At 39.8% G+C, this 23,069-nt stretch overlaps 1 protein-coding gene across 1 annotated transcript in view; it reads left to right on the top strand.

The window, feature by feature from the left end:
* The first annotated feature begins 20 nt into the window (after positions 1-20).
* Positions 21-23,069, top strand: part of RAB2A (RAB2A, member RAS oncogene family) — a 45,820-nt gene continuing 22,771 nt past the window's right edge. The window contains exons 1-4 of the mRNA XM_042785779.1: positions 21-191; positions 294-440; positions 10,320-10,391; positions 14,019-14,086. Of these exons, the coding sequence (XP_042641713.1) occupies positions 395-440; positions 10,320-10,391; positions 14,019-14,086 (186 nt within the window). The 5' untranslated portion in view covers positions 21-191; positions 294-394. The remainder of the gene's footprint in view (positions 192-293; positions 441-10,319; positions 10,392-14,018; positions 14,087-23,069) is intronic.

Genomic DNA, 23,069 nt, shown 5'->3' with positions numbered 1-23,069 from the left:
CAGCACTTCCGGGTCGGGGGCGGGGCGGGGGGGGCGGGTGCGTGACGTCGCCAGTGGGGTCCGGGGCCGCTCGGCGCCTGTTATTGTTCTCGCCGCCCGCTCTTCCCGCCGCCGCGTCCTGCCTTCCCCGGCGCCTCGGGGAGCGGCGGCTGAGGGGCAGCCGCGACCGAGCGAGCCCGCCGCCGGCGGAGGTAGGAGGGAGCTGAGCGAGCGGTGCCCGCGGAGGCGCCCGGCGGGAAGGGGGGCCGCCGCCTCCCCGGCGGCCGTTAACCGTCGTTTCCACCTCTCCGCAGCGCGATCCCTGACAGCGGGGGCGGGGGGGGAGAGCGCGCGCGCCACCGAAGGAGCGAGCGAGCGAGCGAGAGCCGGGGGAGGCTCCGGGCAGCGGGCGGCCATGGCCTACGCGTATCTCTTCAAGTACATCATCATCGGGGACACAGGTGAGCGGCGGGGGCGGGGAGGCGAGGCCGCCGAGGCGGCGGGGTGGGGGGGGGGGCAGCGGGCGGGCGGAGCGGGGCCCGGCTCCCCGCTCCCATTTCCGCAGTGCTGGCGTCGTCGACGTGGTGGCTCGGCGCGGAGAGGCGGCTCCCCCCCCCCCCGCCCCTGCGCTTGGGCCCCGCCCGCGGCCTCTCGGCGGTTCCGCGCCCGCCGGCTTCGGGCCCGGCAGCCTGAGAGCCGCCGGTTGGGCCCGGCGGGGCAGCGCGGACTGTGTCACGCCCCTGGCTGCGGCATCCGAGCCGGGGAGGGAGGGGAGAGGGGGGGAAGAAGAAGAAGGAAAAGAAGAAGGAGGAGGCGCCGTCACTGCGAAACTTGCACCTGGGTAGCGCCCCTTCGTTGCGTCCCCACAGCAGGGAGGCCCTCAGAGGTGCCACACGCCATCCCGCAGTTCTGGGGCGAGGCCGTGACCACTGCTGGCAGGTACCTACAGCTCAGGCCGCAGGGATGCCCTTTCCAGCCCCGGCTGGGGCTGCTGTGGCAAACTGTGTCAAGACATGCTGTCAAAGGAAAATTTAACAAGCCCTGGCTCTTTCCTTTTAATTCACAGCAGGCACTATACTTTTTTATGCCTCAGGTTGCTTCTGTGGACTCTTCCATTCCTCTTTCATTTGCTTGCCACTTTTTAAAAACTAGCAGCCTTCTCTTTGTCATTGACTGCTGTGTAACAAATAATAATGCTTACAAATGCTGCAGGCTTCCAAATGCTGATAGGAAGTGCTGTTTGAAGCCCCTTTGCCAATGTATTCTATGCTTCCTCAGCATAGTGTGGATAGAAGTAGCATACTTGCATCAAACTGTTGTCAGGACAAGGCAACTAACATAGTTAACTATTGTGCCTGTGTGTTGTGCGTCCTGGTGTTTTCCTCATACCCGAATAAATGCCTCCTTTAATAAGTTTGATGACACAGCTGTCATTTTACATCCTATTCTAAGGATGCCTACATAATTGTACCTAAGAACCAAATTATCTGTTGCTCTAGTATAATTATACATTACAGTTGCATTACACGTGAGGTTCTAAAATACTCTGGATGCAACTACTATGTGACTTTTTAAACCTATATTTAAACTCTGGAAGCTTTTTTTAGGCTATTGCAGTAGTAATTATTAAGAAATATATCACAGCCATAATGACCACATTGGACGTATTAGGCTGTAGATGATAAGCAAAAATTCTGATTTTTCTTGAGTATTTAGGTGAGCGGCAGCTCATTAAACCAGAGGACAGGAGATCACTTGAGTAGATTGAAGGGAAGGAAGAAGAGGTTTGTCTTCCTAGGGTGATGCAAAATGGTAGTGCAGCATTCAGAATGATAATGCTTCAGAACAGGTGGCCGATTCCGGTACTCCTCTAAAAACTATAATCATTAAAGTGGTAGGGATGGCAGCAAACAATTGCTTTGGTACATTGATCGTATACTGATTAAATTTTTACAGTGAAATATCCTCAGTGTAATGGTTTGTGTTGCACTTTTGTGTTTCACTTGCATGAAATGTGAAATACAGAATGGATGTGTGTCACTTCTGAAGTTGTTTCAGCTGCTTAAGAGCCAAATATGGGAAGAGTGAGATATAGAAAAGAAACGCAGGGTGGAAAACAGCTCACAAGTTTGGGGGTTTTTTTGTTTCTTAAATTCCTGTGGCTTTTATTCAGAGCTGCTACAGGAAGCTAATTAAAGCTACTGCAAAGATCATTCTTGAAGTGAATTAAATATGCCAGTAGTGGTAAGTTGGTTTTGCTTTTATTTAGATCACCTGTGAATCTTTTAAATATTCTAATATAGCTAGTACTGAAGAGTTAATTGATGTAGTGCACAGTTGTTTGTTGCCAAAATGCCTGTGATTGTTTTGGTGTTAACTACTGTTCCTCCAAAGAAGGCAGTTGAACTCACAGTGCTGCTGATGGAAATTCTGAGCAGATTGGGACCGACCTCTTCAGTTCCAGCGGTGGTCTGCCACAACATTCCAACCAGTGGAGATATGCCAGTGGCCTTGCAGGCCATGTAATTTTCATAGTGATCAAGAAATTTATCTCTGGGACTTGATTTAGAGTCCTTGGAAATGGATCAGCTGCCTGGTGACTCAGCAATTAGTTGTAAACAAACTGTAGGAGAAAAGTAAGACGGCATCCGCTGAGGACAGATGTTAACATTTAGCTCCTCTTCCTTTTCAGCACTACAAAACAAAGTGGGTTATGCCAACCATAAACAAACCATCGAAAAACCTCTGCAGCTATACAGGACACCTGCATGTGTCTTTGAATTGTGATTCCACACGCTTTCATCTGCTTAAAGACAGGAATTCAGTATGATCTCAGTCTCTGAAAATGACGGCCACAGAAACTGACTGTGCAAGGCTGCTCTTTGCTCAACAGCTCTTGTCCCCTTGCATTACTTGCTTTATTGGTCCTTGACATTCAGTGACTTTTCCTTTTGCTGGTACTTCAGGCTTTATAAACATGGGATTGATTGTATTTTGGTTGTTATATTTTATATATTAAAAAAAAAAAAAAGTTTTTTCTGTGTAGTGGAACTGGTTTAAGATCTCGTTAGTTTTTTATTGGGGGAGAGACCTGAAATGACATGGCTGTTTTTCAGGTACCCAAACAGCATTGCCATAAATCTTTGTGGTTTTTACGTTCTATCAGTGGGACAGTAGCTGTGGAATTTCATGGAGTTGGTATCTTTAAGAGAAAAATAGAAATACTATACTGACTGTTGTGAGAGTTCACCAGGAAAAATCTTTTGATTTGGATATTTCCAAAACTTTATAAGAGTTTGCAAATGCATTTAGAAGCGTATACGGTGCATTCTGCTTGGGGCCGTACTTCTGAGACTTTTGCCTTGGTGGCTGGTAGTGTCTGATTCATTTTGATTGCAAATAGGAGTTGGTGTGTTCATCCACTCTTCCCTGCACATCTGCTTTTGGCCACCAGTGGAAGGGGAGATGGACTTTGATCTGAGCTAGGATGAACACTCTTAGCACACAAGTATTGCCTGTTCTTGCAGTTGGTGACTGAAAGTCTGTCGTTTTTTTTCTTAAAAGTTTTTCTGCAGGTGGTGAAATCTTTTCTGCTTAAATGTTTTGGTTACCAGCAGTGTACCACATGAGAATAAACTGGGGGAGTGATACAGGAGATTTCTTTGAAGGCTGGAGCTGGAATTATTTTTTTTCCAGAATATTTAATATGCCTTAAACAGGATTTTCTTATATTAGGGTATGTTTACTAGATTCCAGTAGTGAATGCTACTGAACTTTAGCATACCCGATATACCAGTTTTGCAATGGTCAGATTTCTTGCTACCAATGTTACTTGTATCCCATCGAAATGTGTCTTTATGATCAGTATTGCTGCATCGTCCGTGAGCAGGCCTGTCTTCCACTTTTCTTGAATATGTTCAGCAACCCTCGGAGCTTCTTGCGTAATAAACTTTCACTTGCCTTTCAATTTCAGCAAATAGTTGCTGGTTATAAACCAGCAATATCTCAAAGTTATTCTTACTAGGGGAAGATGACGAAAGAACATATAATTGCTTAGTGATCTAATTCTCCTCACTCTCTAGAGTCAGCTGTCTAGTCAACCATTTCACTTATCTAGAAGATTCTCAAATGTTGAAATTAAGCAATTGAATTGGCTTTAGTTCTTGGTCCTCCTTGTGAAATGTGTCTAGTGTCGTTGCACTTTGTTCTGAAACAGCAGCTCTTATTAGCTAGCAGTGTGCATGCCCAGAGCCTCTTGCCCTTATTTTCTACAAGTATGTAACAATACTGCTTAGCTAAACGGGTTTTCATCCCACTAGAGCTGCTGTTAACACCCCATGATAGCTTGAGAAGTTGTTCATACTGAAAACCAGAGTGCTGATCTGTACTACTTCCGTCTTGCTTTGAGACCCTTTTGATGATAACTTTCATCCCTAAAAGAGGAAATACTAGATGTTATATGTCTTCTTAGCCTCTTAGAAGCAATTAAATAGAATTAACAAACTGTAACTAGATGCCCATACAAATGGTTTCATGAGATGGTTACTGTGTACCCTCATACTAATTCTAACCTTTAATTTAAAAAAAACCCAACCTTGACTAAAACAATTTTATTATGAATGGCTAGCAGTTTTCTCAGTCTTTTGTGATCATCCAGGACACGAAGACGTTTTCTATAGACTCATGTAGCTTAATTTTGTTTGGAAAGAATTTTTATTTATTAAGTTTTAAAACCTGCAATTAGCAGTTGGGTAGTGCCATACTAAATGAATGATAAAGCCCCTTTCAGTTTGTAAGTCTGCACTAATTTTTATGTAGAAAGGAAAATTTGCATGATTGGCTTCAGATATGCTGTTGTAAATAATCTACAGCAATGTTTATCTATTTAAATATTGTCATCTTTAGAAGAATCAAAAAGCCATTTTTATGATATTACTTTTCTCAAACCTATGTAGCCATCGTGATGGATTTTGGAGGTTTATTTTTTCCCCTTCTTGTCCATGGTTACATTGGTATATGAAGTCCCTTTGCTCCATAACTGACAGTTTGGAATTTTGTAGTTTGTCCTTCCTATTAATTTTATTTATTTTTTCCCCTTTGACAGAGATTTGACTAGCGAATAGCTGTCTGAAAAGAAGTTAAGAAAAATCTTTGCTTTAAGTTAATGTCTCATTATGGTTAGGCCTGTGAAAGGGTAGTTTTGCTGAGCTGCATAAAGATGCGGTGGTTGGAAAGGAAGGAGAGAGGGAATGAGCTGTGGCCTGTGATAAGCAAAGGGCTTAGGAAGCATCTGGAAGCTGTGCAGACTCCTAGAAAGAACTGGAAGTACCTCGTAAGCCAAGTAACAGGTGTAGATCTTGTGACATTTGTACTATTTAATTACCTGGTTTAAATCTGAGTTGGTTTTCAAATCTGTTATTTGAGACTTGTCCGTTGCTTGAAACTGTCCTTGGCCTATTTAAAGATTTATTTTTGTTTGTTTTCTGAAGGAAGGTAAGAGAAGCAGGAAGCTTGTTTCATCTCAGTTGGTACTGGGGCTTCATGGGCATCCAAGCTTACACAGTTGATTAAACGTGAAAGAAGGAGGTTTTGCTCCCCTTGCCTTATGGTGACTTTGATAGTCTACCACGAGTTGAATCAACCTGCTAACACAGTAGAAAACTACCTACTTTTTGGATTAACTTCTTACTTGGTAGCTGAATCAGCTGAGTTGGCCCGGGGAAGTGCTTTCCAAGGTCTGGAGTACTTTTAAGGGAGGAAACTAGACCTAGGAGGATTGGTGAGCAAGATATCGAAGGGGGCGTAGGTCTTCATCTTTGTGGGTGGTGAGCTGATTGATTGTCCTGTCTTGCAAAACAACAGGAAGAAAAATACAGTTCTGTGAGATGGCTGAGTTAATCCAAAGTTTATCTTCTGCCAAAATGGGTGGACCTGCTTACCACTCCTTGTCTCAACTATGAGCTGTCAACATCAGCACATGTCTCATCCTTCAGAGAGCCAGTTCAGCTCACAAAAATGATTTAAAAACCAAAACGAAAAAAATAGTAGGTATGGTCAGAAAAGTGTAAGACCCATTTTGAGTAAGGAGGTAGAACTGTGTGGGAAGGAGTGAGTATACCCATCAGAGGCAGCTAGTAGATTAATTGAAGAGATTTGTCTTCAGGATTCAGTTTTGATACCTAGGTTGGGATGACTTCTGCTGCAGTTCTTTTCCTCTGTCACCTTTCTTGGGCCATAGTGGTGCTTATGTGAACAAGTGAGGAAATAATCTTAGCCTCTTCTCCCTCCCTTTTTGAGGCATTTTTGGTCTCGAGCCAGATCAGCTTTCTAAGACAAACAAACATCAGTGAAAGGAACACTGAGTTTTGTCCAGTGGTGACAAAAGCCTGGAAATTTTCCTCATGTTGACAGTAGTGCACCTTGACTTTGGAACTGATGACTGAACTTTCCTTGCCAAATTCACAGGGAGTCACAGGAGCTGGAAGGGGAGAAGGAAGCAAGTCAACTCTTTTAGCAAAAGCCATTTAACTGGCTCAGCTGTATCTTTACCTGCGTTACGGTTCTGGAGCTGCTTTGTAAATTGCTGTTGAGCGCGGCCTGCTGCTGAAAAGAACAACCCTTCCCTTTCCTATGTATTTTGTAGCCCTAGTGTTATGCACATGCTAGTGTTTTGGATGACTGTAGTTTTATGCTGGATTGGTTTCTTGGTTTAGCTCCTTGCATAACCTTCTGAGTGCAGGGGGAGAGGTTAGCTTTACCGCTGAGCTGTTGTGGCTTGCTGAGCAGCGAAATGAACACTAGTGAGATATAAGGAAGGGGGAGTGTTGAAGCGTGGCTGGGCCAGGGTGGACAATAGCAAAGCTCTGGCAAGGCTTTGCCTAAGGAAATTGTCTGCAGAGTGGCACTCAGATAAAGAGGAAGCTGTTAAGGGAGACAGAGGAATTTGGAGAAACAACTCATGCTGCTGGTTTGGAATTCAGGGTGGGAGGGTAAAACTGCTGTAGCACAAGTTCCACTTCCCATCGCTGTTTGGGTACTAAGAAGTGATGAAGGGATCCTAGAACAGACACTTGCAAAGAAGCACGCGGCTCCCCCCTGAGCACATAACCCATTGTTTTAATTTGTTCCTAAGCAATAGCTTTTGTTTACTGTGGTTGTTGGTGAAGTGCATCCAAGCTCTGCTCATTTCTTGTTTTAAGATACTAAGTTTTTTTTTCTCTGGGGCTTGGTTCATCTGAAGCTATGTTAAAGTAATTGTGGCAGTAAAATGGAGAATGAGTTCATAAATAACCGAATCTGTCTCTTTTGTGTTCTACAATTGACTATCATAAGACATGCTCAACTACTTTTCCCAGAGTGTCTGCCTCATTTCAGGTGTAATATTTACAGTGCTAAATGAACAAGTTACCGGGTAAACAGCCACTTTGCTCTTAGAGTTAGCCCGTGTAGTCACTTTAAATCACCTGTATGCCACGGAATTAGCTGCCATGCAACTGTTGATTGATCTTTGCAGCATCTGTTTATGTCACAAGGTGGTAAACTGCTCAGGAATTCATATACAGCTCCTATTCCTGATACAGGTTTCTCGCTGTGTCTATGATAGCACAGTCTGCTCAGGCTCTGGAAGTGAATGAGTCACAAACTATTGTCCTAAGAACTTTCCTGTTGCAAACTTGCAATGTCTTAAAACTATAAAATGAAAACAAAATACTACTATTAAATGTAGACAATAAAGTATTTGTAAAGAGTATCTAAAACGGATTATAACCTAAACTTAATAGACACTACAGCTTTGTTTGCAACTTTTTGAATCACTTTTTTCAGTCAACAACAGTACAACATTTAGGGACTCTCAGATATTTTTTGCTGGAAGGTTATGAAGTGGCAGGAATGGCATTAAACAGAAACTCGTTTTTTCTTCTGTTTCTGCGTGTGAACCCATCAGCCTGCAGTCTGCTCCTGAAAGGTCTGGTACATGAGAGTAACTAGAGGTGCAGTCATCTTGTGCCAGTCTGAGACAGGGCTTGCATCAAAGGGGCTGTGCTTGTCTGTCATCTTCGCTGTGCTGACGCTATGTTTGTATGTTCCCCTGAACCAACAAGCTGGTCACCAGACTTAGAAGAAGAAGGAATATCGGATTGCCACTTGAGACTAGTGCTGGGACACCTAATCAAGTGTCACCTTGTTGATTACATTTTGAAATATTTTTCTAATGTTTGTAAGATTTGTGCGGGCATATTGGATAGTTTTGAGGTTCTGGTTTATCCAACAATACTGTAATCACTTTGTAAGGTTAATGGCAAAAGCTATTCTATATTCTGTTTCTGCTGTGATTTATAGGTTGTTTTTTGTAAGTGGGATGATGATTGTGTTCTGTGATGAGGCAGCTGTATTTCATTGGTTATCTGTATATATAAAGTGTTCTGCGAGTAGCAGAATTATTGATATTTGGAGAGTCCTTAGAGTTTTGTGTTCTCTGTCCCAATAGCTCCAGTATTCTGCCTGTCCTTCTCCCTGTTTCTTTCTGACCTCCAGTGTTCTCCCCCATTCTTCATCCACTTCTCTTATGTCCACTAATTTTGTTGGACAGAACCTGTACAAGCTTTCAAGCTTCTTGTGTTCTGACAGCTTGCTATCGCAAGCTAGGGAGCTGCAGAAAAGAGATCTGTTAAGGCCAGTGCTGCAAACTTTGCCTTGGGCTGCAGTTCCATGCCAGTCTAAGCTGTTGATCTGCTGGCTGCTGCATTTCTCTTCCCTCATTTGAACTAACTCTCATGCTTGTCTGACCCTGCATTAAGCCATTTCTGTTTGCTTTGTCACTCCTCTTGTGAGGTTAGTGTGCTAACCTAGCAGACAACTGAAAATACTCCAGAATTTATCTAAGCCATATGGAGAAATGGGCGTGAACATGCTGTAGGGAAGAGAGTAAGTAGGGATAGCAGCACCAACAACTAGCTTAGGCTGCTGGAATTGCTGCATCACTTGGGATATTAATCTCAGTGTGTCATCAATTTGTCACAACTCGTTTTGTGATAAACCTAAAAATGCAGGTCTCCTATTTCTGTTAGATTTGATGGAAACTGGCCACTGGCCTTAGCTTTTTAAGACCAAAATGACAGGTGGGTAGCAATTATGATTGTGCAGGCTTTGTTTCCTCATGAAACCATGCTAAAAAACTTTGCTGAATTTAGTAGTAGAAAGGTCAATGTCACTATATGCGTACCAGAGGTTTGCAACTATGCAGACCTTTGGTGTATGTATGTTGTGTCTTGCAGTATGGTTTGTTCTCCTTATCCCTTTGTTTGCTGTCTTTTATTACCAGATATGTCACTTCTGATCAGCTGTTGCTGACCTCTACTATGTGGCTAAAACAGCCTTATCTTGCTGCACAGATAAAGCAAAGTACAGCTGGAACGTGGATGCTGCAGTATTGTGTGTTACATGATAATTCAGAGTTTAAATGTATGTAAACCAAATGTGTAACTGTCAAGTTTTAAAAGGCTGAAAAAATTAAATTTGACTGAGCAGAACAAGAAGAATGACCCTTCAGAGTAAAAGAACAAGTAAAAATTAACCATAAAATATTGTATTTACAAACCTAGGTAGTTTGAGTACTTCTATTGACTGCATTAACTTTTACTTTCCTGTGCTTTCACATACAGAAGAAATTGCCCACTTACAGACCAGCATCCATGTAATGTGAAATAGTTACCCTGATTTCCAAGCCAAATGGGTTATCTGAGGGGGACAAGGGTTGGGTTATTTGGCTGGCTGTCACATTAACTCAACTGTTGCCAGTTCTGCCTGGACTATTTGGCCTATTGGGAAGCAGTGGACAGTAGCACATCGTGGTTTTTACAAGCCATATATGCACTGCTGTTACCTCAGCTGATAAATTAAGAGATAGGTAGGAATGAGGTGCTATTGAGGATCTAGTGAGCTTGGAAGAAAGCTGAAAGTACTGAAGGGGAAGCAGATGTAGGGTTGTGAGGAGTAGCAAGACCTGTAGTTACTGTGGAGAGAGGATGTGAAATTATACTTTGAAAGTCTGTTAGCAAACTTTTCCACATAATTTTTAAGGCATAACTTCTTTTTCAAAAGAATTATTTTTTGTTCAAGTTTTGAAAATAGCTGCTTTGACTTTAACATTTCTGGAACATTAAATGCTGTTGTGTTATGAAAAAGTAACATACACTTCAAAGTAGGTGAAATCTAATATCTCAAGTTCTAGTAATGAGTTTTAAATAACGTATGCTATCCGCTTAAATTAGCTTCTGTTGGTTCTTAACAGATTTTTTTTTGACTTTGCTTAAAACTTTTTTTTTTTCTTCTTTTTTTAGGTGTTGGGAAATCATGTTTATTGTTACAGTTTACAGACAAGCGGTTTCAACCAGTCCACGATCTCACTATTGGTAGGTCTCTCTTGTCCCCCACAATGCTAATGGTTAAGCAGCGAGGGTACCTGAGCATGCATTTATGAGTTTGCTGTGCTACAGTAATTTATGATTTGTACTGTATTAAGGTAGTAGTGAATCTTCAGCTGATGAATATTTGTTAGCTAATAAAGGCAAGTGGCAGTCTTATTTCTTCTTGGGAAGGTACAATCTGAAACAGTTAAAGTTTATAGCTATAGTATCTCAACTGTCTATTCAGAAAAGCTAAAAACTGGTCATGGAAGCAGAATTGGCCAAGTTTGAAATGCATTGATGGTGATGCTAATGGCAGATTCTTCACTAGGGAGCAGAATATTAGCCTGGCCACAGAACCTTGAAGACAAGTTACAGATAGACTAAAGCAAAGTTAACTTTAAAGACAAGTAAACAAATTTACTATTTGGGAAGACTAACTTCTAGATAGAGAAGGATTGAAGTGTGAAGGTGTTTCCTGTTTGGAAAGGACAGGGATTTTTCTTCCCAACTCCTCAATTGGATGTGGACCATTTGTGTTAGTTATGATTTGATATTGAAACTAGGGGAAATAAATACATGTTGACAGAAAACATTGCCTGTGATCTAACTACAGTAAAGGATACAAACTTTTATTTATTTTTCTATGCAAAATAGGAGAAATAGCGTGGGAATAAATTCTTCCGTGGGCAAGTTTAGTCTTCAGATCAGTTTCGCTGTTAAGCACGACAGATGCTAGTCTCTGATAAGGTTGCAGAACCTTTGAACTTGTTCTTGATGTTATTTCAAGGAACATGTTGGCTCTAATCATAATGAGCCTTGCCCAAAATGTATCCCTAGTCTCTATTTTTAGTTTGTGCCCTGGAGTAGGTAGGCTTCCTGTGTTTGAGAGTACTGAAATAGGTGCTTGAAATATAAACAGATATTCTCCATGTAACAGAATGTATCAAGTGGTTTGATTATGGCTTCCCTCTCTCTGGACAGTCCTCCCACACCTTGTGTGTGGCTAAGTTAACTTAAGTACTTAGGCTAACGTCAGTTTTCAAATATTTCCGAGGTCTTGGCAGCAGATAGGCTGGCTGAATAAAGAGCCTGAATTCCCTAGGGAGGCATGAGTTATTACCATCTTTTCTTCTTTAGGCCTGCCAAATATGTGACACTTTATATATCACTTATGCCTTTGGCAACCCTGTCACATCAGCAGACTGATAGGCTGTGGGAAACAGCTTCACCTCAGCAGGGTGGTTGTAGTGTCAGTTCTTTGCTGAAATCTGGGAGCAGAAATTGAAGGTAAGTGGGATGAGGAGGTGAACCTAGATAGCAACATAATGAGAGATGTAGGCGTGGAGCATGGGAAGCTGCTTGGAAAGGGGAGGAAGGAGCATAGGCTGGAAACAGCCTCCTTTCACTTAACTGGTAGAGCATGTCTGTGTTGGCCAGGAGAATGGTTCTCCCAATTACCCAAACAGATTTAGAAAGAGAAAGATAAAGAAAGAACATGGGTTCAAAGCCGTATGAATGCCTGTGCAGAGAGAGGTGGGATGTGTTGATGTTACTTAATGCACTTCCAACTGATGATGTTAAAACTCCTGAGAACCTGTAGATTGAATAAAAAGGTTTGTGTTACATAGCCTAACTTTTTTTCAATATAATATAAGGATTTTAGCCTATGGGAGTAGAGATTCTATTCCTGCTGTGAGCAACTCAGTAGAGAATGGAAAATGAACATGTGGAAAAAAGACATTTAATCTTAAATTGTGCAAAATTCAGCCTAAATACTAAAATTAGTATAGCTAGCCTAAAATGTTACAAGATTTAAGAAAATAGGAAAGAAACTACCTCTAATGAAAACAAGATTGGAAAAAAAAAATACATAGAAGCAGCTATTTTTCTGTCTTTAGCTACATTCAGAATTGTGCATAAATGTAATAGGGTACTTTAAAAGAACTTACAATGCAACAACTATATCCATTTTTCATTTGGGAATTGAAGTATCTGTTCTTAAAACAAATGAAGGGAGAAGCTGTGTGATGCAGAGGCCAGGTGGGGAAGGGAAACCAAACAAACCCACCCCCCCCAAAACCCAAACACAACAACAGAAGACAAGCGCACACACACAAACCTAACCAAAAAAAAAAACCCACCCCACATTTATAGGTAGATATGGGTGGCAAAAACCACTGCAAACGTTCCATTTGCTTTGCCCATTGCCTTTAGGACATGCCCTTAATCTAAACTTGAAAAGCTTCTATTCCTTCTTTGGGAGAACAGACTCACCATCAAACTGGGTGTGTTGTTTCAAATTCAGAATTTTCTCTCAGCAGATATTTTGATGGAACAGGATAAATATCCTTTCAATTTTTCTGTGCAGTTGTTTGTAGAAACTACACGTTTAGGATGATTGCTGAATTTAAATCAGCAGCTCTATATCTGCATTTTGAGATCAAGCAATACCTGCAGTGTTGGCACCTGTAGTAGTCCAAGGACCTTCCCCTGGATTTGCAGTAGTTTTCAGAGAGATCATTGTCATTCACCTACTTCCTTCTTTCTGCCCCTCCCCCTTTATTCTTTCCATTTGTTTGCATACAGTTACTGCAGGTTATTTGGATGCTAAAAAGAGCAGTGTCCTGTGGCTCTGATATCCTGGGGGAGGGGGAGAGTGATTCCTCCCTGCCCCCTTCCCTACAAGTCCTTCTGCAGAAAGCAGTGCTGCCCCTCCAGATATTCTGAATAAGCTTTTGAAGAGACATTTGGAATACTTCAAATCAGAGCTGCTTAGTTGGAAGACTTCAGTCCAAATCTAGACAGTGATCAATTTTAGACAAAACTTAATCTACTGGATCTTTATTTTTTTCTGAAATAACACATATATGAAGCACAGATTAATGGAACTTGACAGCCTTTAAATATGTCCAGTGTCCCTAGGCATTTGTCAGGTTTTAACTACTGTATTAATAGCCTCAATTTATGCTTGATTTACTGTTAATGATCTTAAAATTACTTTAAAAGATGGTACAAAAGGCTGGATTTTTCCACTGAAGAAATTACTTTTGTTTATTTGAAACACATTTTTTTTCTCTCGGTTATTAATATTGATCTTTAACTAGCTAGAATTTCAGCAGCACTTTCTTCACGAGGGCAGAAGAGTTTTAATTAATACTGTAATAAAATTTATCTTGTTGAAGGTGACATTTGTACGCTCACTTAATAGAATATTCTATTGCTAAAGAATTGTAGGTTTTATTTCTTCTAAACTGGCTTCAGCAATTTGTCATTGGTCAAGTGTTAAAATAACTGACTTCAATTTCCTGTTTGCATTCAAATGGACATGTCTTTCTCCCTCTGATCTAGAGCTACTAAATCGTTTGGAAAACTTTGTAGGAAATACCTCCTTGACACTTACTCGAATTAATGCATTTTTAAAGCACTTTGAAAGTAAGTTTTCTTTCTTCTGGAAAACTTTCCAGCTTTCTTAAGCAGCTGGAAAATTAACTAAAAACAGATTCTGATAGAGATTATTTCCTACAAATACAGTGTTGAGTTAACTTAAACTTACTTTATTGTTTTCATAATACTTGACATTCTTCTTTCTGATATATCCTAATAATGTAATCTTTTGTAAAATCTATTCAGGTGTAGAATTTGGGGCTCGAATGATAACTATTGATGGAAAACAGATAAAGCTTCAGATATGGGATACGGTAAGTAATAAATCATAGAAATTACCTAAACATATGGCTCCACTAGCTTTCCCTTTGTTCTGGTTAAGCTCTCTATCATCAGCACCCATGTGAGACTATGTACTTTGTCTTGCAGCTTTTCTGGTTTCTATGCAGATTAAAAATTTGCTAAAATTTCCTTTTTTGGTGTGATCTATTCTTGAAACAGTGCAAATTTCTGCTGTTTGCATTGTAACTTTTCTTCGTCAAGTAACATGGTCAGATTTGTAAGACAGGAATTCGTTCTGCCTCACTTTTTTTGTGAGTTTTCTGTATTCTTAAGAATTTGCATTTCTCTGTGCATTCATGCAAGGTTGGTTAATGTAACGTCCTGTTGGGAAATTATGATGGGTCTACCAGCTTTAATCAAGAATTCTCTAGAGGAAATGTTTGTATTTCCAACGTAGAAGAAAAGATAGGACTCACTGTTTTCATAGAAGAAGACTTAAGAACTCAGTTTCAGTATAATCATGAAGATAGTAAATACTTCAAACAATCAAGAAGTGACTGGTAAAAGCTTAAAGTTTTGAAAAGCCTACCAAAAACCAGACTAGACTTGACTTTTGATGGTTTTCAGGTTCAGAACATACATTAGGGAAGTTGGCTGTTTACTTCTTGTCAGTCACTTTACCATAGAGCAGTCAGCCTCGGTGTCCTACAGTTGTTGTGTTGCAAGGCTTTAAGGTGCTTATACTGATGGCTGTGTCCTTAGAATGTGCTTAACTGTTCCCTAAGGCAGAGTTGTCTGTTTCCTTTTCTTAAAGCATTTTAGGATGCCTTTAGAAAACGACAAATACATGAGCTGTAGCCTCAAGTATGTGTTCTTTTTGGTATAGAAGATCAGTGAAGGGAGATACAGATGCATGCTTACCTGTGTATATAAAAATGTAAACAAATGCAGTGTTTTGACTGATTTCCTATGTAAGGTCTAAAGTACTTGTAAAATAGGTTCCTCACTTGAAATGGCATCTAACAGCTGTGCCTCCTTGAAAGTTTTCCATGGAAAGGTGTAGGAGAACGTGGTCACATTCTGCTTGCTTTGGGCTGCTCCTGCCCTGGGCGTTTTTACTATTATGACTGTGGATTGCTGACTCCCAAGGTGGCTGATCATTTTTAAGGTCAATTGACAAGTAATTCTCTGCATAAACAGTAGCTTCAGAAGCAAAGTTTTAGTGTGTAGTGTGACTAAATGAGAACTTACCTACATTGGGCCTTGCTTCCTAAAATTGGGACAGGTTCTCTGTAAGCAAAATTACTAATTTCACTCTCAATGCAGCCACTCTCTTTCATTGGCTTTCAAACTAATTCTGTTAATATGCTATTGTCTACTCCTTAGATACAATTAAACTTCAATTATTTTTGAGTAGATTGTGTTTTTCTTGGTGCCTGTGATTCAGTAGCTCTTCTCAGTCTGTTTGGCTTCTTGAATGCATACAAAGTGTCCGTTAGACAAAATTTCAATGGATTTTCTTTTGATTATAACTTATAAACTCTTTTGGAGCAGGGGTTTTGGCTGGCTAGCTTCTTAAGCATATCATACATGTATAAAAAATATTAATTGAAAGCTTTCATACACAGCGTAGATTGTATGCTTGTGTTGTAGTTAATAATTTGTAAGTTGTAAGCAATGAATGACTTAGTATATTGCCCATAGTTAAAATTTTAGCGGTATACAATCTGATTTTTAAAACAAAGGCTATTTCTATTCTAATCCAATCTTGGCTTGTCAGCATATCTAAATTTCACTGTCTCAGTTCTGATCTTGGGTGCCAAGGTGTTGAAGGAATAGCAAAACAAGAAATATGATGAGGTAGTTATCAAGATTTTTTTTTTTTTACTTATGAGTGTTAAGGTACATCAAGATGTCCATAATAACCAAGGTTACCATGTCCCTATTGTGTATCTGTGTTAAGAACTTCCTGAATCTCTTTTTCTGTTAGCAAAAACTGCTAGCTGTTACTGGGGCTATCTCCCTGTTTATTAAGGTGGAACAATTTCTGTTTTATAAGGAAAGTTCATTTTACACCTATGGCTAAAGAAACACATGGGGTATTTGTTTTCAGTTGGTGCTTACTGAGTCAGAGCAGCAGCACTTCTCTGATTTAGGGCTAGCCTTACTTACCTGCTTTAAATCCATCACTGAACGGGAAGCATCTTGAGCAGAGACAGAAGTAGTGGAGAACTGGATAAAACTTGTGTTGACTGCTTAACAATTAATAAGGACTTGCTTTAAGAGAATCAAACACCTGAATTCAGATTTTTCTGGCCAGATATTTCTGTGCAATGGTGCAGCAGTTTGTGTTGGCTTCAACAGATCACTGTAGCTCCAAGGCAAAGTATGTCTTTGTAATGGGAATATAAGGAAGCTGCAGTATACCTCACAGCAGCAGTATGTCATAAGTTACAGGGGCAGCTGAAGCTGACACTGTTGCATGTCTGAAAGATCCATTTGTGTGATCTTCTCCTGTCATAACTCAAGAATATGTAACTTTTTCATTGGCATCTTAGTTTGGATCAGGAGTGTGTTACAGAAGTTGACTCTGCTTCCTGCAGTCTAGTTTTCATGTGGGAGTACACAAACCGAATTCTTTTTGGACGAGACTGTACTAGAAGATATGCTCAAGGAATGCACGTATGCCCATTAGACATTGTAGTACAGTATTTGGTCCTGTGAGCTGGTAGTCTACTAAAACTAGTCTGATGCGAAAACACACGTGCTCCCCTCCCTCCGCCCCTCCCAAACAAACAAAAGAACACCACAAAAAAACCCAACCAAATTACCACCACCCAAACCCCACGTTCCATGGAAGATATTCAGTGTGGTCCCAGCATACATAGTGTTAAGTGTTGAAGTCTTGGCTCTACAGCTGATCATGCCTCTACAAAAGCAAATAGTGTGTCCTGTTGTTCTCTCCCAGCTGCAGGCTGCTCCTGATCGCCCCACTTCTGGGCTCTGCAAGCTTGCTGCTGCATGCTGTGGCACGCCCAGGTTTTTAGGTCTGCGAGTCCTTGGGTTTCACTTTTGCTTTCTGATGCATTTAGTTCCGTCAAGGGGAGTGCAGGTATTGGACCAAATTGTTCATTTGTCTTGTCTATCTTTAGTCTCTAGATTATTTCCTTTCCTGTGTCTTTAATCTTAGTAACAGCTTTCAATAGTTGGATAGACTGAGATACGTTTTTGTCAAAACTGGTTAGCTGGTAATTGCCTGCTATGAGAAGTTAAGCTACTGTTTTGTGAAAGTGTGGTATTTGAGCTAATGTCGGTTGCAAAAATAACTTTTAGGGAGCTAGAAGTGGTCTACAGAAGCTGGTAAGGATCTAAATGACCGTTCTGGGAGCTATTAAGCTTTGTGAGTTTAAACAAACTGTGCAGATGAGGTGGTTTGTCTTGTGGCGTTGTAACACCGAGAAATACTAAACTTGCTTTTCCTCAGAAAAACTGCATTGTTATAGAGAGATACTGGGCTTGTTACCAGGCTGAGTCAGTAGCCTTCATTTTGTTGTCGAGGGGGATGTTCTGTATTATGACTGTTACTAACAAGTCATTGTTGATGAGCAAAAATAAGCAATAGTTGAAAGAGGGAATTTAAGTTCGCTCAGACACTGCAGGGGCAGAGATCAGTGATGATACTAATTCATATTACTTATGTTCTCTAAATTAAATTGATATAAGAATTTTTCCTGTGTATTTAAATATGGTAATTTAAAATATCTTTTTCTTGGAAATCTGTGATAAAAAATGTTCCTTTTTAGTCATTATTATGTTTCTATAACACCTTAGTCTTGCTTAGGCTAAAACTTGTCTTGCTCAGGCTAAGACTAAATATGTGAAATAATCTTTTCTTATAAGCTAATTTCAAGTAACTTATTGGTTTACATTCAAGCGAGCTTTCTAATTAAATTTCCAGTTTTCTAGTAGTTGAAAGCTTGCACAGAAAGCACGTTTATGCAAGACTGAAGGCATAATTGTTGAAGGCATGACTCTCTAAAACCACAGTGTGGTTTATTCTTCTACTTTCAGATATTCTGAATATATACTAATCCCTCTTGGAAATTTGGTTATTTTTCATGTATTTGCAAAGGCTTGGATCTAGTAGAACCTAATAAAGTTCTCTCCATTCATTAAATGAATAATAATTTCATCTTGGTGATATTGATAATTGCTAGGATGTAGCACTCACCCTTGAGAGTTCTTTGCTAATTGTCTACTTCATGATGTTTTCTAATTGCTTTGGTAGTGAGAGCATATTTTTATGTTCATAGGCAGTTGGTGAATTCTTCTACTGTATTTTTACTAATTTGACTCCTTTGCCGTTGCACCTGCAAGAATGTGGCTGCATCTTACAGCTCATCTACGATGACTTGGTTATGATGACTCAGTGCTCAGGGCTCTGTTTTACTGCTGTGAAGTAGCATCAGGAACTTGCAGAGGATCTATTTTGGTTCCTGAAACTAGTTTGAGCATCAGTTCCACAGACTGTTTGCTGCTATGTGGGAGCATTGACTTATTCCTGGATTTATGGATCAGGAGGAATTTGTCCATTTAATAATTATTCCTATTGCAGTTTGTGTAATAGGACCATCATCAGAATGTCAGTGCCAGTAGCTAAGTTATTGTTCACGTCCACGATGGCACTTTAGGAAGCCAAGGTAACTTGATACTCCAGCTAGCTTAGTGTTCACAAACTTTTGTCTGTGTGCTTAAAAGTATTTGGTTATTGAAATACTATATTATTGGTATTTTATTTTGTGACTTATTATAGATTTCTTGTCAGTTTATCTGGGACTTTCTACAATAATAAAGCAAGCACTTGCTTAGGATAAGGCCCTAGGTAGAAGGAGAGTGAATCACTTTCTTTTGTCCATAGTGGAACTTGCATATTAGTGAGGGGTAGCTACTTAAAATGTAAAGGTTTCAAATATATAACCTGAAATAAATCGTAAGGGTACTTCTAATAATGGATGGCTAAAGCTTTCTGTTTCTGTGATGTGTTGGGAGTTGCTTTGGATGTCTAAATGGCATGCGTTCAACAACATCAGAAGAAAAGGCATATGCACAAATGGTCTGTATTTAGACATATGTACAGTTGCACCCTGGAGGATCTTTAGTACTCTTGAAATTTCAGTTCTCATTAGGATGCTGACAGAGTTATACTGTAGCAACATGTAACTTGGCTGAATCCTCCACATAAATTCTGACACTTTCTTAAATTGTTACGGATTCCTCTTCACAAGCATCTTCTGTTCTTGTTCGGGAATGTCTTTGCTGGAAAGCAACGGGTTTTTTTTACTCTTACGCTACTTTTGTGCCTATTATTTTTACTACGTGATAGTAAATCACCTTAAAATTACTTTTATTCTGGAGTATGATTATATCTGGAGACATGATAGCAAGATTGATTAATGTATTTGTATAAACAAGTTGCCATGTGAGTAAAAGGCTGGTAGTTTATTTATAACTTTCAAAACTGTATTCAAAGGTATGTGTTGCTCCTCTCTCTTTCTAGAACATTTTGTTCCAGGGATCAGCTTTGTGGAGTAGTTCCCAACTATCAGTTGTCATAGGTAGTGTGACATTTGTGTGAGTTAATTGTTTCTTAGATGTCTTTTTCATTTTCTATACAGCTTAAAGTGTTAACAACTTTAAATGAGTAATAATTTCCAGTGTAAATGAGGTGTTCTGTCACCAGGTTTGAACATACCACGTATGTATTCTCCTTTTAAAAGTGAAAGAGTCTAGAGGTACTAGCTGTGGTACGTTTGTAGTTTCTCATTTTTTCATGTAGATCTATACTATGAAATTTCCTCCTAGTAAAAATTTTTGGTCAGCTTGGATGTTGAAGACCTACCGAGGTATAGTCATATAACTTTGTCTTTGAAGAAACTTTCCACATTCTTCAGCATTGAGAATAGAGAATTCAGTAAAATGAATGGAGTGTTTTCTAAGGAGATGCACTCTTGTGGATCCCCTCTCATTATCTAACTGCTTTCTTATACTGCATTATGGCTCTTCTTTTTATTATTTCTTTCCTCTTATTTTATAGATTCACAAATATGCAGTTGAGGAACTTGCAAGGAGACCTTTTTGTTAGCAAAGACTTGCCTGTACATTCTGCAACTGACACCTACGCGACTGCACCACACACTTGGAAATGACACAGAGATTTCCTGTAGGAATAGTAACACTTGGAGTCTTTTCTCAAATGTGTCATAGATACTGTGTCAGTGGTAACACAGTTACATAGCTTAAATGTTTCTGAAAACGTCAGTGTAGGCCCTAAATCTCTGTGTATCTTAGTGACCTGAGGTGATTGATACTGCTTCATGTTCTGCTTACAGCATTATTTTGAAATTGTGTTTCTATACTGAGGTATATTTAGAGAAACACATGGGATATATGTCCATGCAGTTCTACATGCAGCTCAAGCAGGGATGAGGGGTTTTGTACTATTTTGAAGACTTGTAACTCCTAGAACTAGGATTATGTAAGTTTCTTCTATCAGCAAGTTTGCTTTTGTTAACCAATATGATATAAATTGTAAAAGCTTACAGTCCGGAAAACAGCCAAAAAGAATGTTCCTAGCACTTAAAACATCACTTGCTTATCAGAGGCCCACATTTTTTCATGATTAGCGAACTTCTTGCGTCAGAGCTAACACCTTTTTCTCTGAGAGGATGCATGTTCAGGCCTGTTCAGTACGCGTTTATTGGTTCCTGTAGGCAAACTTCTCTAAGCTAGAGTTTCCACATGTGAAATAGCTGTCATGGTCTATCTGTTACCAGAAAGATCTTTCAGCTTCCCACTTCCACTGCAGTCTAACTCTGAAAGTGGGTATAACCAAGGGCTGCCTTGGAGTAGAGGCTTGTGTTGCCTATACTAGGTGTAACATGGGCTTCACAAATACCCTGTTTAATATTCATTTAGTGGCTACTGCCACTGCTGTTCTCCCTGCACTGAGCGCCAGCACAGGTTGCCCAGAGGTTGTAGGGTCTCTGACCTTGGAGATATTCAAAAGCCATCTGGACATGGACCTGGGCAACCTGCTCTGAACAGCCCTGCTTGAGCCAGGGGGGGTTGGAACAGGTGACCTCCACAGGTCCCTTCCCACTTCAACCAGTCTGTGATGCTGTGTAAAAAGCTTTTTTTAATATAAAAAAAAAAAAATACTAGACTTTGGGGGAACATGAAAGAGGAGATGGTAAGAACAATTTCATTTCATTGAAGATAAAAGGCTTTTCTCTGGTATCAAAGCTGGTTTTAATTTATATTGAGCTTCTATACAGCTGCTTCTATCTGTTGCTCCTTGTAGCAAGTCGCTAAACTTGGGTTGGTCCTACTTTGCAAGCCTGATAAAGTACAATTATAGCACACTTGTATTTTTTTTAAGAAAGTGAGTTTTGGCTAATGACCTACATTTTTTTTATCTTCTTTAAAATAGATTGTCCCATTTGGAGGGAAAAAAAAAAAATGGGGGGCAAAGATTAAATTGTCAGATGAAAAATGCTTAAAGTAATAATGAAACTAGGAAAAGCTGTGTAGTATGTTCTGCATGCCTAACCCTACTATATTGACCTAAATCATTCAGAATGACACTGTTAAAATATAAATGATATATATATGGTGTTTCTTAATATTTTTTATATAATATAAATATATATATTATATAAATGTAGATATTATGGAGTTTCTTTGCAGAGACTCAATTTTCTTCTGTTTAGAATGAAAGGGAATTCAGTTTGTGTTGTCTGTTGGTCTGTATAAGCACAAAATCATTATTGCTATATGGAAGATTAAATCTCCGATGAAGAAGGGGTGACATTTTCCACCTTTTCTCCAGTCTTTCCTTCAGGAAGAAAGGATACTTAAATTTCATCATGGGCAAGTGAGACGCAATTACAAATGCTACAGTGTTTTTAGAATTTAGATACCAAACTTTTGGAAGTAAGTGACTCTTGTAAGAACTCAGAATTCTTACATTCTTTTAAGATTTGCTAGAACCTCTGACAACCTTGAGTTGGCCATGATTAATTTACTTGGGGAGACAAACAATTTAATATGTCAGGGTGGAATTTATGAAGGTAAAACAGGCAATCTTAATGTGGTAGGCTAAGTCCACTTCGTGTATTATTTTAGGCAATACGTGGAATACACTGGTGACAATAACTTGTCCGTTGTCTAGCTAGGAGGAAAATGTTCTATGCATCTACCATGCACCTGAGCTAGTCACCACACCAAGAAAAAGTTGTAGAGTTTAGTGGAGCTTCTGGGTAGGGAACCAAGTATTGTGCTAAAAACTTCTTTTTCTTACTGTTCCTTGGTGCATTCTAGCAGATTGTCTATATTCTATTGCGTTAGTTTACCTAAAGATGCACTTGGACTCTCGGCCAAGTGCGTATGCTACTGTATTCTAATTGTGTTGAAACTATTAAATATGTTGTCTGTCTTTTGTACCTTTTTCCACTGCAGTGGCAAAGAGAAAGTGTTTTCTTAAACTGAAGTATCTGATTATTCTGAGAGATAAGGATGCTTTCTGAAGACTGAACATGTTGAAACTTAGGCCGCTGTTCTTGTTCAATGACAGAATCTTGACCAAGTTCTTCCTGAATTTGGGAAAACTTTATGTTAAGAAAAGTACAGTAACTGTGAGAAGAGAAAGTTCTCTGAACACTAGTTTTCTTTTGTCTGTACGCTAAAGAGTAGCTTGTGTTTGAAAAGCAAGAATGAAATATTTATCATGGTTTTAAATCAGGGTTACTTCTTATAGTTCTGCAGATAACTATCTTACTGCATATAAGGGTTTTTTTCAGCATTGAGTATTTCTTAATTGTGTTCTGTGTTATCTTTTAATTATGCTAAAGCTTCTGTTATTACTAAATATTGGAAGAAAAGTTTCTTCTAACAGCTGTCAGGTGCTAGATAGCACTTCTGAAAAACATGAGTATGGGGAGCTCAAGGTCTGCAACT

The sequence above is a fragment of the Tyto alba genome, unplaced genomic scaffold (assembly GCF_018691265.1).
Source record: "Tyto alba isolate M040663 unplaced genomic scaffold, T.alba_DEE_v4.0 Super-Scaffold_9, whole genome shotgun sequence".
In the NCBI taxonomy this organism is placed as follows: Eukaryota; Metazoa; Chordata; class Aves; order Strigiformes; family Tytonidae; genus Tyto; species Tyto alba.
The sequence above is the reverse complement of the archived record's forward strand: the minus strand, read 5'-3'. Positions and strand labels throughout refer to the sequence as shown.